The sequence below is a fragment of the Belonocnema kinseyi genome, chromosome 9, assembly GCF_010883055.1.
Source record: "Belonocnema kinseyi isolate 2016_QV_RU_SX_M_011 chromosome 9, B_treatae_v1, whole genome shotgun sequence".
NCBI classification, from domain to species: domain Eukaryota; kingdom Metazoa; phylum Arthropoda; class Insecta; order Hymenoptera; family Cynipidae; genus Belonocnema; species Belonocnema kinseyi.
In genome coordinates, this window is record NC_046665.1 from 116,201,727 (window position 1) to 116,219,641 (window position 17,915).

The following is a 17,915-nucleotide window of genomic DNA, read 5'->3' on the forward strand; positions in this document are numbered from 1 at the left end:
TTCAGAAAAAAATGTAATTAAAAAACTTTAATTGATAGCTTTGTCTTGCATGTAAAGACGTTAAGCAAATCTGTTATTCTCTGAGAATAACACAGATTCCTGAAAAATTTAGGATGGTACTACCTGGCCTAATAATGCGTCTATTGCTAAATAGGATTCTTCTCTCGATATCTCTAGTAGCTTAATGGGAAAGCACCCAGCCGTCAGTCGGAAGTCCTGTTGTTTATTTCCCAGCAGAGTGAAAAAAGATCTTTTTTTCAAACGAAAATGTAATTAAAAAACTTTCATTAATAGCTCTATCTAATCTGTAAAGACGTTAAGGAATTCGGTTATTCTCTGATGATAACTCAAATTCCTTGGAAATTTTGACTGTCACTACCTGGCTCAATAATGCGTCTATTTCTTTCCAGCGGATCGAAGGACAAGTTCCTTTTTCAGAAAAAATTAAATTTTAAAAAATTTTCTCTTTTCCATAAATGTAACAAGAAAATTTATTTGTAACGAGAAGCATTCTTCTGATACAAAAATAAGTTATTCTGAGTGCCTATAAATAACGCTGAAACATGCTTCTACTCATCGACTTTGAATATTTTTTATGACCACTCACAGAAATGAACAGAAAATACCAACATTTTAATCTTGTAATACTTTCAACATCGAATATTTTATAAACGAAAGAGTTGATATGTTTATTTTTTAATAAAATAAGAATAAATTTATAACAAAAAAAATTTGAAAACCAAAAAGACGAATTTCTAACAAATTTTTTTCACACAAAAAATAAGTAAAAGTTTATCTAAATTAGTAAACCTTCAATACATAAGACAAATTTTCTCCACAAAAATTAAATTTTCAAATCAAAAATATGAGTTTTTTAGCAAAAATTATTTCTCTCGAAAAAAGGCGAATTTTCAACAAGAAAAGATCGATATCAAGAAATGGAGAAGATACATTTTCTGTCGAAAAATAAATTAAAAAAAAAGGATTTTCTGCTAAACTGTTAAATTTTCAATTTTTAATTCGCGGTTGGATATTTATTCCTTGCATTTGGAAAGCTTGAATTAAACTTTATTAAGAAGATTAAGGTACACATTCTCATTGTGACACGCGTGCTGCGCGCTCGATTTTCGACAGACATTTGTAAAGAAGTATTGTTAAATATTTTTTTTTTTCTCGTAACTTTCATCGTTTTTCCACAAGTTTTTTCATTTTTAAAAAATTTTTAATGTTATTTTTCACAAATAAAACAAAAAGTACGCGTCCTATCAAGAAGTGATATTCAACGAAATCGTAGATCTTTATTCGCATAACAATTTTTGTTTATTCGTCTTCTTTCGTATCGTACATAGTTTGACCACGAAATGGAATTTTTTATTTTTTATTATTGCTTGTGCAATCAAAATTTGAATTTTCAATTTTCCAAAAATTCGAAAAATTTGTTATGATAATATTATAGGGCTTTCAAATGCAATGTTTTTCTTCTCTTGAATTTTTCCATATCGTGCGTTGTTTAGCTTAAAATTTTGATTTTCGATTGATTTAAAAATTTTTGAAAATGCTACAATTCTGAAAATGTTCTTTTTGTCGAAAAAAGTCATCGTGATAAATTGTTTGTCCTTTTTAATACAACAAATATTCACATATAGAATTTTCCAATTCAGAAAAAAAGTAGTCTCAAAAATTTTCAAAGTGCCCTCATTTTTTGAGTTTTCATCAAAAGTAGCTAGTTAACGAACTCGTCCATTCTTTTATGACCAAGACAAAGTGTGCGAAAGGTAAATTTAATCCGCTCATTCTTTCGAGAATTATCGTGTTTACGGACGGACGGGCAGACAGACGCTATCGTAAAAACTTGATTTTCGGATTCAGAGGGTCTCGAAACGTGGAGATCCATTGGAAAACTGTAATGTCGAATTTCAAAGAAAGAGTTAAATTTTAACCTAAACGTTGCATTTTTATTAAAGAAAGATGAAATTTCTTCTGAAACCGGTGAATTAAACCAAAAAATCCTTTTAAAAAATATTGAAATTTTCATTGAAAGAAGATTCCAGTTCTCTTTTAACGCCAAAATAAGAATTGTAAACAATTTGAAACCAAAATGGACGCCTTTTTAAGAAAATTATTTTCCTATTTTTGAAATTCTAATCTTAAATTATTCAGATTCGAGATTTATGAAATCAAAATAAGTATTTGAAAATTTTTTAATTTATCTGCTTTCAAGAAATAACTTTAATCAAAATAATATAGTTTTTAACCACTTTGAATTGGAAATGATACGATTTAAACTCCTTTCTAATAAAATTTTCTATTTAAAAAAACTGTAATCTGAAGTGGAGTGTGGTCTTCTTATTCTACTTCGTGGTTTCATGATATATTGGAATTATATTTTTTATTAATTTTATTATACATCAAATAATAATTCACACAATTATCCGGATTCATGGAATTTTCGGAATTCATTGAATGCATGAAATTCACGGAATTCATGGGAATGAAGAAATTCACGAAAGTCATGGAATTCACGAAATTCGTGGAAATGAAAAAATTCACGAATTTGGTGGAATTTCCGAAATTCGTAGAATTCACGGTATTCAAGAAACTTACGGAATTCAGGAAATTCACCAAATTCACGGAAATCGCAGAAGTAATGGAATTTGTGAAATTCAAGAAATTTGTAAAATAAAAGGAATTCGCAGAATTAACATAAATGAAGGAATTCACGAAATTTATGGAATTCACGAAATTCATGGAATTCACGGAATTCAAAGGATGAACGGAATTAAAGAAATCCAATAAATTCACGGAATTTGTGAAATTCAAGGAATTCATAAAATCCTATGAATTTTATATATTTCGTGAATTCTCTAATTTCATTAAATTTCATTAACTCATTGAATTGCAGGATTTTCTTGAATTTCGTGAATTCCATGAATTCCAATAATTCCGTCAATTTTTGTAATTCGTTGAATTCCTCGAATTTCGTGAATTCCGTGGATTTCTTGAATTCCGTGAATTCGTTGAATTTCGTGAATTCCTTGAATTCGTTTAATTCCGCAAATTCTTGGAATTCCGTGAATTACAAGAATTTCAATAAATCCCTAAATTTCATGAATTCCATTTATTCCATGAATTTGGTGAATTCCCTGAATTCCGTGAATTCCATCATTTCCGTGAATTCCATCAATTCCGTGAATTTCATTAATTCCGTGAATTCCGAAAATTGCGTGAATTTCGTGAAATCTATAAATTTCGTGAATTCCTTGAATTCGCTAAACTCAATGAATTTCATGAATTCTGTGGATTTCCTGAATTATATGAATTTTTTAAAAATAATTGAATGCTGTTAATTCCATGAATTCCGTAAATTCCAGTAATTCATTGAATCTCATGAATTCCTTTTATTCCGTGCATGTTGTTGATTCCTCGTATTTCGTGAATGAATTCCATGAATTCCATAAATTCCGCGAAATCCAAAAATTTCCTGAATTCCATAAATACGCGCATTATATACAATATATTGACAAAAGTATTGGCACCGCCTGAAAACTTCTTTTTTTCCAGGAACAAGTGTTCTAAGAAATTATTTACATTTTTAAAAAATTTTTGCTTCAGCAGGTGTCGAGATATCCAGCCGCAAATATGGTATAGAAATTTCGCGGGCTTCTGGACTTGTATTATAAAATTCCAATACATGTGAGGTATTATAAATAAAGAAATAAACTTCTAATACATGTAGTGGAAATTTCCAAAAGAAATTGTCAACAGTGTAGATATGTTATTAATTGTCAGTGACAAAAGACAATTAGCTTGAAAAAACTTAGTCAAGTACGAGATTTCTAATAAATTTTATTTAGGTTTGAAGTAAATATGGTTGTGAAATCACAAAAGGAAACCAGGTCCGAATTATATAAAAGTTTGCATAAAAAGTATATTTTTATAGAAGAAATATTTCTGAAACTGGAACTTTATTTCTTTATATTCTTTTCTTTCAAGAAAATCAGTAATCAGCAAATAAAAAAACTCTCAATATAAAAACGAAGTCATTTGGCTAAATTTTTTATAGCGAACCTGGTAATTATCTTGAATCACAAAAATTTCCATACTCCTTATTTCAACACATATTTCGTTCACTTCTGATAAGAAAAACAATAAAAACTGCTGTTCTTATACAATCCCAATGCTAAATTTTCATAAATATGTTCTAGAATAAATATTTGAAATTTGTCGTAATCATGGAGTATATAAGACTCCTTTTCATCATAAAAAAAAATTATATAGTATCACGTGAAATTTATCAAGCATAAGCAGTAGTTACCGCAAAAGGTCATTAAAGCTAAATACATTTGCTAAATTATTTTTCATCATCGAAATTTTTTCACTATTTTACATTAAGTTTAATTTCTTTTCTTTTTGTAAAAATCTCATTCTTTGGTTTTGAAAATGCAGCATTTTCTATAAAATTTTTTGTCTCTTTTTATTTAAAAATTATATTTTTCTTAAGAATTCGACTCTTTAATTTTAAAATTCGTCTCTTTTTAAAGAAATTCAACATTATCTGTTTAAAAATGCAAACGCTTCGTTTAAATTTGCTTTGATTGGAGATTCAAATAGAGTTTCACTGATCCGTCTTTTTCAGATAAAATTGACTGCTTTGGATTTCAAATTAAAACCTGTTTTAAATAAAATGTACACTTCTACTTTTTTGTCGAGATTTAATCTTTTTTGTTTGTTGAAATTTTACTCTTCATGAGAAGGTTTTACTGCTTTATTGAAAAATTAATTTTGTTTCTTTGTTAAAGATTCAGAATTTTAATTGGAAATTTATCTCGCTGGTCGAAACTGTAACTAATATTATCAAAGCTCGTTTTCTCATCTTGAAAATTAAATTTTTTTATGCTTTTGATTTGAAAATGGATTTCTTTTGGTAGAAATTTTCAGTTGTTTCGTAAAGCCGCGAATTATTTTATTCAAAATAAAAATTTTTTTGGTCGAAATATTAACTATTATATCTTATTTGTTGAAAATTCTCCTTTTCAGATTTAAAATTTAATTGTTTAGTTCGTATTTTAACTGCTTTCTTAAAAATTATTTTTCTTGATTAAAAATTCACATTTTTAGCGGAAAATTTATCTAGTTGGTTAAAAATTAATTTTTATTTAATAAAAGTTTGCTTTGTTTGTTAGAAGAATTTTTTAAAAGAAAAATCGCCCATTTAGTAAAAAATTCAACGGACCAAATGAAAATTAACTTTTTTCTAAAAATTAATATTTTCATGGTGAAGTTTCAACTGTTTAGTAGAAAATTCATCTTTCTGACTTAAAACTGCATATTTTCTTGAAAGTTTATGTTTTCGGTTAATAATTCCATTTTTTGATTAAAAAGTCAATAACAGATATCTCTATCGAAGTCCTGAGTTTGATAATATTTTTTTTTAATGCAGCTTTGGAATCAATTTGACTTTCAGATTCAGAGGGTGATACTACAATGTCTCCCATTTCTGCAGTTTTATTTTTTGCTATTGTTGCTATTGTAGCCAGTGCACGTAAGTTTTATAAAAATTCTTTAAAAAACAAAAACTATTTATTTAAATAAAGAATATTTGCCAGAGTTATTAACATTTCTTAGGTGCCGTGCATAAATTACAAATTTTACAAATTAAGTGAGATCTTGTGGTTGAAAATTAAATTATTTTATTGAAAATTATCTGTTTTGTAAATGGCTAGTCCTTTTGTCTTGAAAATTCAACATGTTGGATTAATTAAATCACTTTTTATTCTTTTAGACCCTAAAAGCAAGAGGTAAGTTTTTTCAAATATATTAAAAAATTGTTACGTAATTTACGCTTGGCCCCATAGTTTATTGAAAATATAAAAAATTGCTAAATTAATTAAGAAATATAAGGATATATTATTACGTTAATAATTTTAATGATCACCTTAAAAAAAATAATTTTTTAATTTCTAATTTAACACTCATAAATTTGAAAAATAGCTCCACCAGCAAAACACAAATGTGGAAAAAATCAAATTTTTGGTTGCATACCAAATTGTAAAATGACATGCAAAGATAAAGGCTATCCGATGGGATGTATGACAGTAAGTAGATTTTGTATAAGATTTACATTTTAAAAAAATTTGAAAACAAAATATCGACTATAATAACATGTTTATGAAATTAAAAATACATGTAACTTGATTTATCTTTTTTATTGCATAATTATTATTCATATTATTATTTTGTTTTAACAGGGATGTACGGAGAATTCATGTGGGTGTGCAGATGGATTTTTGCAAGATGAAACCATGAATGATCTTACATGTGTTAGACTCGAAAAGTGCAAACGTAAACATTAAGGGGACACCCTGAAGAAAGGAAGCCGGATTGTATTACATTTTCTTTAAAAATCAAAAAATCACATCAAATCGATTTTTATTAAAAATTGTAATAAAAGATTCTAATCAGATTTAAAAACTGAAGTATACTTTTGATCTTTCATTAATGAGATAAATATGTTTAAAAAATATTTCTTTTTCTTTAAAATGTATTCAATTTTAGTTAAATTGCCAATTTCCGGTACAAAACACTTTAAACAATTTTTAATTCTTTTCAAAATTTATATCGATAATTCCGCTGAAACGTATAAAAAAATATTCAAAAAATCTAGTTAAAGCAGCTTTTCGAAAACTCAACTTTTTAATTTATGTAACAAAAGAGTTCTTTAGATTTTTGATAATAGAATTTAAAAAAAAATCAAAAACTTAATAGTAACAAGATTTTAAATTTCTTGCTTTTTTACAATTTTATTTGCTCAGAATTGGAAAATTTTTGCAGGTTGAAAATTGAAATATTGTGTTGAATATTTCGTTCTTTCTGGTTGATTCCAAAAATTTTTTCTATTGAATTTAAATCTTTTTCGATAAAAATACCGAACAATGTATTTTTGTTGAAATTATATGGTGCTAATTTTAAGCCAAAAAATTTTTTTTGCTCTCAACTAATAATTATAATGAAATAAAAGGTAAAAACTATCCTTTCACGTGAGCGTATGCATATATATTTCAATTAGAAACGACTCAGGCGACCCTCACTGTTTACGTTTCTGTACCTCCGATATCAGTCCAAGGCCATTTAAATACAATTCACGACACTTGACTGAAAGCGAGGGTTTAGTGTATTCAAAATTCTACATTTTTTAAAAATCTCCAAAAGTTCAAATTCTTGTGATAAAAAACGTACTAAAAGTAGGAAAACCACTTTGAACAATTTAAATATGATTTAGAGCTGCAAATTAATTACTTGAAACTTGAAAATTTCCCTCTCATTACAATTTTTCCCAAAAACTACCCCCACGTGATTTATAACTACCTGTCGTCATCAAACAGATTCTAAAAGTGGAAAACCCACCGTAAAAAATGTGAAGATGATTTATGCCTCCAAATCAATTACTTGACACTTTAAAATTTCATCGTCATCATGATTTTTCCGAAAAATTGGGGGAAATGTCAATTTCCCCTTACAATCTTTTAATAATCAATTTTGATGTTTAATTATCAAAGGGAGACCAAAACAACACTAAAAATAATTCCAACGACTTTTTCTGCAACAGTATGTTTCCAACATTTATTCTAAAGTAATTTCCAACCAAAATATTCTATTTAAAAAATCTTCCGTGGCTTTCTACTCAGAGAATGTTTATTTCTTCACTCCAATATTTTAGTAGGGTTAAAAATCACCCTTAAAATAAATAAAAAGTTCTTTCTTAGATAGTTACCAAAATGCCCAGAAATGTTTCTAAAAAAATAAACCAATATTAATTTGCGTAACAAATCTTAATTTGTTTTTTTTTTGTAAGAAATGTGAACACAATCCTTGAAACAGATACTCAAATATTTAGAGATTTTGAAAAACCCTTACAGTAAATTAAACAACTTTCCCTCCAACGAGATGCTACGAAAATTTATTTGAAATAAATTTCTTTCTCCATCAGTTGATTAAAAATCTCCTGTGGTTTGGCCAGCTAGGAAATATCGATTTCCTACTTGAATATTTAGGAAAGGGTAAAATCTTTATGGTATGTTAAAGACTTTCCCTTCTGGAGAATGTTTGAGAAACTTACTTTAAAGTAGTTTCCGTAGCCATTAATTTAATTAATATATGTCCTTAGCTTTTATTTTTAAAAAATAGGCATTTCCTTTATGAATCTTCAAAGAATGTTAAAACGTCCCTTGAAATAAATTAAGATACTTTTTTAGGCAAAAGACATTTTTGTTTGATAAAATAATTCAGAGCAAATTATTTTAGTTTTGGACTGGTACATGAATGCAACTATTCAGTTTGTGGCTAATACCAGTATTACCAATAACTGGAATTAGCCACAAACTGAATAATTGAAAAGAAATTTTTTGCGCTTATTTTTAAGTAATTTCAGGCTAAATAGTTTAATTGAATAAATTTTATGATTCTGGTTGCAAGAAAATGTTGATTTCCAGTTTTTAATATTTAAGTAATGTTTAAAAGAACCTTGGAATACGTCAGTTCAACTACTCCGTCTGCTGGTGGAAGTTTTTTACATTTATTTTCTAGTAATTTGCGACCCTGCTAGTTGATTTAAAAAATCTTTTCAGTTTCTGTTCTTTTGGAAAGCTTAATTTCCTTACTTAAATCTTTAAAAGCAGTTAAGCTGAACCATAAAGTAATGTTTTACACTGGACTAGAATATTTTGTGGTGTTCATGACCTTCGTTTTATTTAGTTCACTTTTTTTAAAATTTATTTAATTGTTGGATGACGGTTCTCAAATTTTACCTATGCTTGAAAATTATTTACTTTTGTGTTTCATGCTCGAACTTTTTGTTACGGAAAATTACTTGAACTTGATTGAAGTGATTTAAGGAATTTATTGTAAATTGGAAAAGGGTGAGCTGGCCCATAATAAATATTGGAAAGTCGACGCATATTGGGGAAAAAGTACATTTTTGAATCAGAATACGATTCCGGCTGAACCTGTGGACCGACTTGGATGTGTTTTTTTAAAGCTTATAAAATTTCAAAGAAAGTTGTCGAGCCTGATTTTTAATTTCAGTTTTTTATAAGTAAATAAATATGACGAAAAAAATGGCAATTTTTTCTATTTGACGTTCCCGGTGATAAAGAACCTTACGATAACTTCAGTAAAATTTATAATTAGTTTATTAATTTTATGTTTTCGTTAAACAAATTTAATTACAAAATGCTTTATTCGGGAATTTGACGACTTAAAAACTAGTTTTTTCGCAAAGTCAGTCCTTTTTAATTTAAGAAAAAAAGTTATTTTTTTCATTCAGTACTCATAGTTGGCCAACGCAAGAGCCAGCATATTACATCAGGCTTCCATTTTATGTCTTGAACAAGTCTTGAGCTTCAGGTTCTAGCAGAATTGCTTTCTCCTGCCATTTTTCCCTCTGGTTTATAATTTTTGAGTCGGTCGAAATCAGAAGTTTTCGTCAAAAATTTGTATCAGTAGCCTCTCTGCTATGTTTTCTAGTGTGAAACTCTCGTAAGTGTTTGAAAATTTTGTTGTTCGCCTCTTGAGCTTCTTCCGTCAATTGACCAATGGGAAGGAAAGCAGATTCAATAGTTTTGGCACCATGAACGAATTCTTTTTGGACTCTCTGTTTTGCAGTTCTCATTTTCGCTTTCTCTTCGCTAGTTTTTGCTTTCCAGTTACAGAATCCTAAACGATAGCTTGAGTCCAGTTTCAATTCCATCAAATGAATTCACGTGTGCAATGTAGAGAGCTCGTACCTAAAATTTTAACCTTTTCTGGTTTATCTGCAACTTTAGGTAAGTCGTTCATCTGGGATGGTGTTGCATCACAAATGTAACATGTGGCAGCAGAAGGAGTTGCGGTAAGAACCTGACACAACTTTTCATCAACCATAGTCAAAGCCAATCATGAATCACAGTTATGTTACAACGACTATTCGGTGCTTTCATTATTGAAGGTTTGAGTTTTTTATTTTTATTTTATCAATTCTACTTCTGTCCTGGTTCGTTCCTTAGTTTCTGGTGCAGTTCAAACATGAGCAGCCTACATAATCTGGTGGATCCAGGATCATGTAAGCATTATGTGCTTGAGCTTGTAGTCTAATAGTTTCATATAGATCTGTCGACAATTTTGTGTCTTCAAAAAGAGAAATGACTTCTTCTAAAGTTAATGGCTGAATTTGTACTTCAAATTCTACATACTCTTCATGTTCTTCATCTTCAGCTCTCGATATCATACTTCTCATCTCCTTAGCCAAGTTTCTTTTTTCAAAAGACCACAAGTTATTTAAAAAAGCATTCTAAATTTCAATTTGAAGATGAGAGTCAACAAGAGAGAGTGTTTTTCTTATTTAGTCGATTTGGAAATGGTTTCAAAATCTTTTCAAGATCTTCTGCCTACTTTTGTGTGATCCAATGACGTGTGGAGTCAGATGATAACCATGCACTGTTGAGTTTGCAAAATTTGTCTGCAATATGGAACGCACTCTTCCATATTTTTTCAAAAAACGGAATGAAGTGCCGCAACAAGAATTCTATAGTCAAATTGACTTGCTCACTCTCTTTCAAGTTATCGGTGCAAAAGTAATCCAACTGAATTCTTATGTCTTTACTAGAACTTCTGATGAACAGATCACTTAGAATCTTATTTGGCACTCTACTAGAATCCATTTCTTAAACGAATTTTTCTGATGACAAATGGATGAATACTTCATTTTTAAAATTAATTAGTTTATAATATTAACAAGCATAGTCTTAAGAGAAATTTTTTTATTAAAATATTGTTTCTATTCAAGTTTTTTGCAACATAACTTTGAAAAACGTTAAATTTTTGAATATTATAGAAAACACATTTTGAACAAATAACTTGTTTATAAAAATTGTTTTTGTATATTGTATCATGACCGAATATCTGTATATAATGTGAATCTATGAAATTTTGCAGATTACAACAATTTTTCTACTATTGACGAGTTTTCATGTAAGGGATTTATGATCCAGATTTCACTGCTCATTTTTCTTTTATATGAAGATAGTTACTAAGAAATTCTTCTCATACATAAGTTGAATGGTTCCTAACTGTGTAATTCTAACCATCATTGAAATCAAGTACCGAGTCCTTCAGAAAGGTTTCTAATTTTTTAAAGCATTTAATGCCGTTATTATTCAAACGTCTTATAAAAATTGCTATCTTCTCGTAAAATAGGAGACTCTCAAGGAGAAATCAGATTCGGCTAAGTTCGGCGGTGTTCGGATGGAGTCTGCCGTTATTTCGACTCTCTAAGGCAGCGTGAGCATTACGAACGTGTGAATGTGTAAATGTTTCGTGGCGCGAATGCTAAACGCGTGTCGAAAGATTCCCAAGATTTCTAAGAATTTTGTATGAAGTTCTTCGAAGATTTCTAGCGCAAACAATCTGAGATTTCTCAGTGACTAGACCCTGGATGTTAAACAAGTTATGATTAATCATTTTTAAGAATGCAGGGAAAAAAAATTTAAACATTTTTCCTTCAAGGTGTAAAGCCTGGTCAGTAGTGTCACCGACGGGAGCCTTATTGATATTTACGTGAAGCCTATCTGAGAAACCTCAGGGCGCGGAACGCCCTGATGGAGGGCTTAAGCTGTGTGTGTATTATTGAAATAATTATCTTGAAGTGTATTCGAAGAAATGTTTAATCATTTGGCCTCATAAAAATTTGTAAAGTGTGAGTTCAGGTCTGAAGGGTGATTTTAGATTGTGTAAAAAGGTTTCAGAAGTAGTTAAATATTAATAAGTCCTTTGGTCAAGCTTGGACAGATCCAGTTTGGACCAAGGCTCGGATAAGCATGATAGTTTCGGAAGTTATAAGGTGATTGGTATAGTCAGGCTTGAACAGATCCGGTTTGGATTAGGGATTTGATTAGTTCTACTTTTCATTACTTTTAAGGAATTTAATGATACGGCTTCTTTCGGGCTTTCCGCAAAAGTGGGTTTTTAGAGGCGGATTTCGCTGAAGCACGTTCATGTGGAAGTGCAGGCAATTGCGGGAGCCTGTAAAGATGGAGTTATTTAAATAAATTAAGTTGCTTCTACTTCCGATTTGACTCACTTTGCAACCCTTCCCTTCATCACGCTCCAGTTGTGTTCGATCGAGTGGGGGAGGGGGGATTGTGAAAAGTCTATACTGCTCTCTTAAATTCTCTCTCGGTATGCTACGAGTGGTTTCCGATGTGAAAACCATCGAGTCTATAAATGTATTTTTTTAAGTTTTGGTTTACGAGAAAAACATTGAAAAAGATTTTATATGTTACCTCAGCATGATGCAGAAGAGTAACACAATCTGATTCCATTTCCTCTCACAATGAAGACTCAGAGGAATTAAAAGAAGTTTAGGATAGAAGAAATCAGAGATTCTAGAAGAAAATAGAAATGATAACAAACTAGAAAACATAAACGGGGAACAAGGACGAACTGGAGGACAGAAAGAGGTGTCGGAGATCGCAGAAAAGTACATAAAGAGGACCAACAAGAAGATTTAAAGAGTGAGTAATAATAAAATAAGCCGGCATTAAAATATAGGTTAACATTTTTAAAAAAGGTACGTACTAAGTGAGAATAGTGATTTAAAAATGTTTAATATTTTCATAAAATTTGATATGTGAAATAGACAGGCAACAATTGTAGTAATTCAGAATAATAAAATTTAGGAAATTTAGAAGTACCTTCAAGAAAACAAAGGAGCAGCGACTCACAATCAAAAACATAATAATTTAGTAACCTTTAAATGAAGTCGCAAGATACAAAACAACAAAGTTTTGCACAAATGATTATTTGTTAAAATATTTTTTAAAATTTCTGTAAGAAAATAAAGAAATAACATATTTATATAGATTGACTAGAAATTTTTTTAGAAATTTCTTTGTGAATATAAAGAAACAATATATCGATATAGATTTACTACAATATTTGTGGAAGTTTCCTCATGAAAATAAAGAAACAATATATAGAGACAGCTTGATCAGAATATTTTTAGAAATTTCTTTATGAAAATAATTGTATGTACATATATTTATATATAAATATGACATAAATCTATTATTTGACGAGATGGACTTACCATACTGAATGAAACTACATGAATATTATGAGTTTACATTTACGAAATGGCAGAATATTTAAGAATATATAAAACATACAGAAGGCGTATAATGTATAAAGTGTCTTTAAATATTGGATGAGTCAGTTTTAATAAAACTTTTATTTATAATGCATTTGCACAGTTACTCGTTATTGATTATCTTCTCATCTGCTGTACGTGTGGTCTGACCGAGACGAGTGACAATGGCAATATTAAGGATAAATATACATTATTAGAGAAATTTCTTTAATTGAAAAGATTTTTTAAATTAAAAAGGTGATGGTTAAATTTAGGCATATCCTTAGCTTAGTGCGTAAATACGGCCATCCGATCTGCTTGTCTTGCCATTTGCATAATATTAATAAAACATAATGATGATTATAAACAAAATATGGAAAAAAACATTAGCCTCAACAACACCATGCTAAGTGCAACAACGTGTGTGATGTTCATGAACATTTTTTGATAACAAAAAAGCTTTTAATGGGGTTTAGAGACAATATAAATATAATATAAATAGACCAACATTACATCATTTTGAAGTTCGAGATGTCACAGAAAATGTCAATGGATTAAAACAATTTTTAGATGCATAGAAAACTGCGACCAAAATGTATATGTAACGAAATTATAAAAAAACTAGAAATATAATGTAAATTTATGGATAGATTATTTAGAATCAGTATCAATGTTGAATAATATTTTAGATGTCATAAATGAAAAGATTCAAAATCATAGTTAGACGAAGAGAAAAAAAGTTTAACACAAAATAAGGAAAGAATAAACAAGAGCAGAAATAAATTTAACACGGTCATTGGTAAACACACATATCTACCAATTAAAGATGAAACATAAAGAAAAAGGTTTTTTATTTTTGCGAAAAATTCGATTTAATAATTAGAATGTACGAAAAGCTGTTTCCAGGGTAGTGCCTAAAATTTGTTAAACAGACTGAATCAGGAGACAATTAGAGTCTAGAGAAATGTAGTTAGAAGAAGTAAAATTATTTTTACAGGGGTGTCTTAGATGTAATAAATAAGGACATAGATCAACAACATGCCAACTTAGATTATTTGATCTTTGGTTGTATTACTACTAACAACAGCTAACGGACATTAAAAGAGATGATTTTTCTGAGAAAGGTTAAATTAATTTTCGAGGTAGATGACATAAATATGATTCAAAGTATGTAACTATAGTTGTAAAAATCAGAGGTGTAAGGCAAACATTAAGAGGTGAAACCAGAGGTAGCGCTTGAGAAGATTTTAAAGGAAATTTGAAAGGCGGTCCTAAAAATAGAGCACAGAAAACTAAGATTTCGGAGGGAGTAGAACAAAATGTCATAAAAATCATTTAGAAGAGAAAAATAAAAACAATATCAATCAAAGAAAATTAGAAGGCAAAAGAGGATTCCGAACAAATATCTTTAAAAATATTGCAGAAGGTAAATCTGCATTTAGAATTGATAACCTATGAAATGAAGATAATTCGGAAAAAGAAAATTTAGAATCGGATATTTAATTCAGTTACCAGTTCAGGGACAATAGAACATTTTATAAATAGGAGCTTAATTTTGAGCGACCTTAAAAATGTGCAAGAGAGATAATAAAAAGTTAGAATAAAAATAAATCAGAGGATATTAAAATAGATGGAAAGGAGGAACTATTTCTTTACTTTAACATTTCAGAAGGGAAAATAATTAAATTATCGAATGCTATAAAAGCAAAATATATTGCAAAAAGCTTGACATCATTAAGACGATCTTCAGATATAGGGTTCAGTATATATTGAGACCATGAAAAATTAGTGTTTGAAAAAGAATCTAGAGTAGTACTTTTAGAGAAAATTTATGATAAACCTAAGTGGATAGTTAAATTCATAGTTACAATAGCAAAAGATGATAGAGGAATCTTTTTTTATAAAAACTTCAACTATAGAGAATAATTAGTAAATAGAGCAGATGAAGAACAACCAGAACAAACAGACACATAGTATTATGATTAGAATATTGACTTCGGAGGGAGTAGAATTTGATTTCAAATGATTCGAAGTTAGAAAAAGATGTGTCTGAGAAATAACGATGGACATGTGTATGAGTTAGCCATTAGAAATAAAAAATAATAAATTCACAAAACATAGTTAAACAATGTTATGGTACTAGCGTTTGGGCCACAATTCACTAAATTAGTTTAAAGGGTTACAAAAATAAAACAAAAATTAAACGAAATAAAAAAATAAAGCAATTTAAAAAAAGAGCTTAAAAATGTAAAATTTGACAATTTAATTTCTGCATGTGAAATTTGCATTATGGCAAAGATGGATAAGTTAACATTTAGAGGTGAAAAAAAGTACAGCCCTTTAAGGCGACTTCAAAGAATACCCACTATTATCATGGCACTAATGAAACCTACAATTCATCCAAGGTATAAACGGTTAATAATAGTTTTCACAGACTAATAAAAATCTGTTAAGTAAAGAGAAAAAGGTTTATTATTTTTGTTGTAAAAGAAAAAGAATGTATATATAGAACGAATTTTGACCACCATATACATCATAATTAAATGGCATGGCAGAAAGATTCAATAGGGTTAGCACCAGAGTTCAATTGTCATTAAAAAAAAATAATAAAAAAATAAATAAAAAGTTAGAAGATTTGTTTATGTAGCTTTCTTTAAAGTTCCAAAAGTAAAACGAAAATTCACAGAAAGAAATATAAAATTTATTTAAGTAGAGAACACTATAAGAGAATACATTCTTTAAACATTTTTGAATTTATCTGCTATATCATCAGAGATAGTATAGAATTTTTGCGGTTCGATTCCCAATGGAGTGAAGATGGAGTAGGATTTTCTTTTTGAAGAAATAATTTTAATTTTAATTTAACAATATTATTTTCCATCCAGTCTTATTAAGACGTTAAGCATTTTCTGTTATTGAAGATTCTTAACTTGATCGATATTGTGTAGATTTTCTGCCTTCATGGTTTGGAAGGTTGATCTACTGTCGGTAAGGTACCATCTCTGATAATATAGCAGATACATTTAAAAATGTTTTAAATAATTACTTGTACCATTAACACCTAGCTAAAAATTAGCGTTATGCTCTTAAATTAAGAGTTCTTATTCTGATACCTCTAATAGATTAATTGGAAAAGCACCTGACCGGAAATCAGAAGTTTTGTGGTTCGATTCCCAATGGAGTGAAGATGGAATAGGATCTTTTTTTCAAGAAATAATTTTCATTTTAATTTAAGAATACATTCTCTGGCATCCAATTACAGAAAAGTTTTTAGATTGAACTCATGTTAGATTTATTGAAAAATTAACTCTTAGAGGTAGTCTTAAAAGATAAAAATCAGACCATAAAGCAAAAGCAGAAAGATAAAATTAGATGAAAGTATTTCGAAGTGAAGATAATAATTAAAGATGTGAACAGAAAAAATGAAAATGAATAGGAAAAGAGGAAAGCCGCGACATCAAAGATTAGAATTAGATGAGCGAACAGAGATAGAAATGAAAAAGCGAACGATAATAGAAGGAAAAGTAATCGTAGGAAAAGGGAAATGCTAAAGAAAGTAAAAATTATAGATGAAACAGATAAAAAAGAAAAGGACTTTGATCATAAAACAAATAGGCAATTCGAGATTAATAAAGAATTATTAAAATATGAATCAAAGCACGAGTTAATATTCACAAACAAGAAGGACCCGGTAATTTATCAAGAAGTGATCACGAGCAAAAACAAATTAGAGCAGAATGAAGCACTTAGAGAAGAATTTAGTTCGATGAAGGAAAACAAAGTTTGGAATGCAACACAATGATTAAAAATAATGAAAAATGCAAATAGAGTAAATATCATAAATTCAAAATGGGTATTCGAAAAAAAAATTAGAAGGAAATGCCTAGGCAAAATTCCAAGGTAGACTAGTAATCAGAGGTTGCAAAGACAAAAAGCAATGTGAGTTAAAAGAAACTAATACTCCAGTACCAGTGTTACCTATAGTTAGATTAGTATTAGCAATAATAAAGAAATATGATTTAGAGGCAAGACAAACGAAAAACAGCATATTTGAATGTCAAATTAGACAAAGCAGTACATATGGAGAAACAAGAAGGCTTAGAGTATAATCAGGTAACAAGAAAGTGTCAATTATGTGAATTAAAGAAGGCAATCTACGGATTAAAAATGAGTGGAATAGAACATTTTTAAATTAAGAATCAGAATTAGGATTAGAGAATGATTTGCATCAAACATGTTTGTTCACAAGGAGAAATTAAGATAAGGTTGTAGTTTTAGCATCATATTTAAATGAGATGTTCGCTGCTAAAAACGATACTAGAAAATGAAAAGAAAGAGAATCGAGGAAAGTTTTTTAAGTGAAAGATACAGAGGAACCAAGGAATTTTGTAGAAATAAGTATTCAGACAGATATGAAATTAAAGATGATAAAAATAAAGTAAAAGGATGATTCTGTAAAAATTTTAGAGAAATATAACATTGATGATAGCAAAGCTCAAAACACAACAATGAAAAACAAGGAAGTTAAGAACAAAATATTAAAAAAGGGAAATGAAATAGAGGGCACAATCATGAAAAACATAGAGCAAGATTAGAAGAATAGAAGTGATAATTGATGCTAGCTTTAAAGATATAGAAGATGCATCCTCTACGAGAGGATGCATAATTCGATTAGAAGGTGATTTATTAGCATGGAAAAATCATAAACAGTCATACGCAATATGAAATAGAAAAGATGAAAGAAAAGGATATAAAG

At 29.0% G+C, this 17,915-nt stretch overlaps 1 protein-coding gene across 1 annotated transcript in view; it reads right to left on the reverse strand.

Moving 5' to 3' along the window:
- LOC117180706 overlaps window positions 1-17,915 on the reverse strand; it is a 78,709-nt gene that overhangs the window by 44,283 nt on the left and 16,511 nt on the right. Inside the window, exon 2 of the mRNA XM_033373194.1 lies at window positions 12,315-12,416. Coding sequence (XP_033229085.1) covers window positions 12,315-12,416 — 102 coding nt within the window. The remainder of the gene's footprint in view (window positions 1-12,314; window positions 12,417-17,915) is intronic.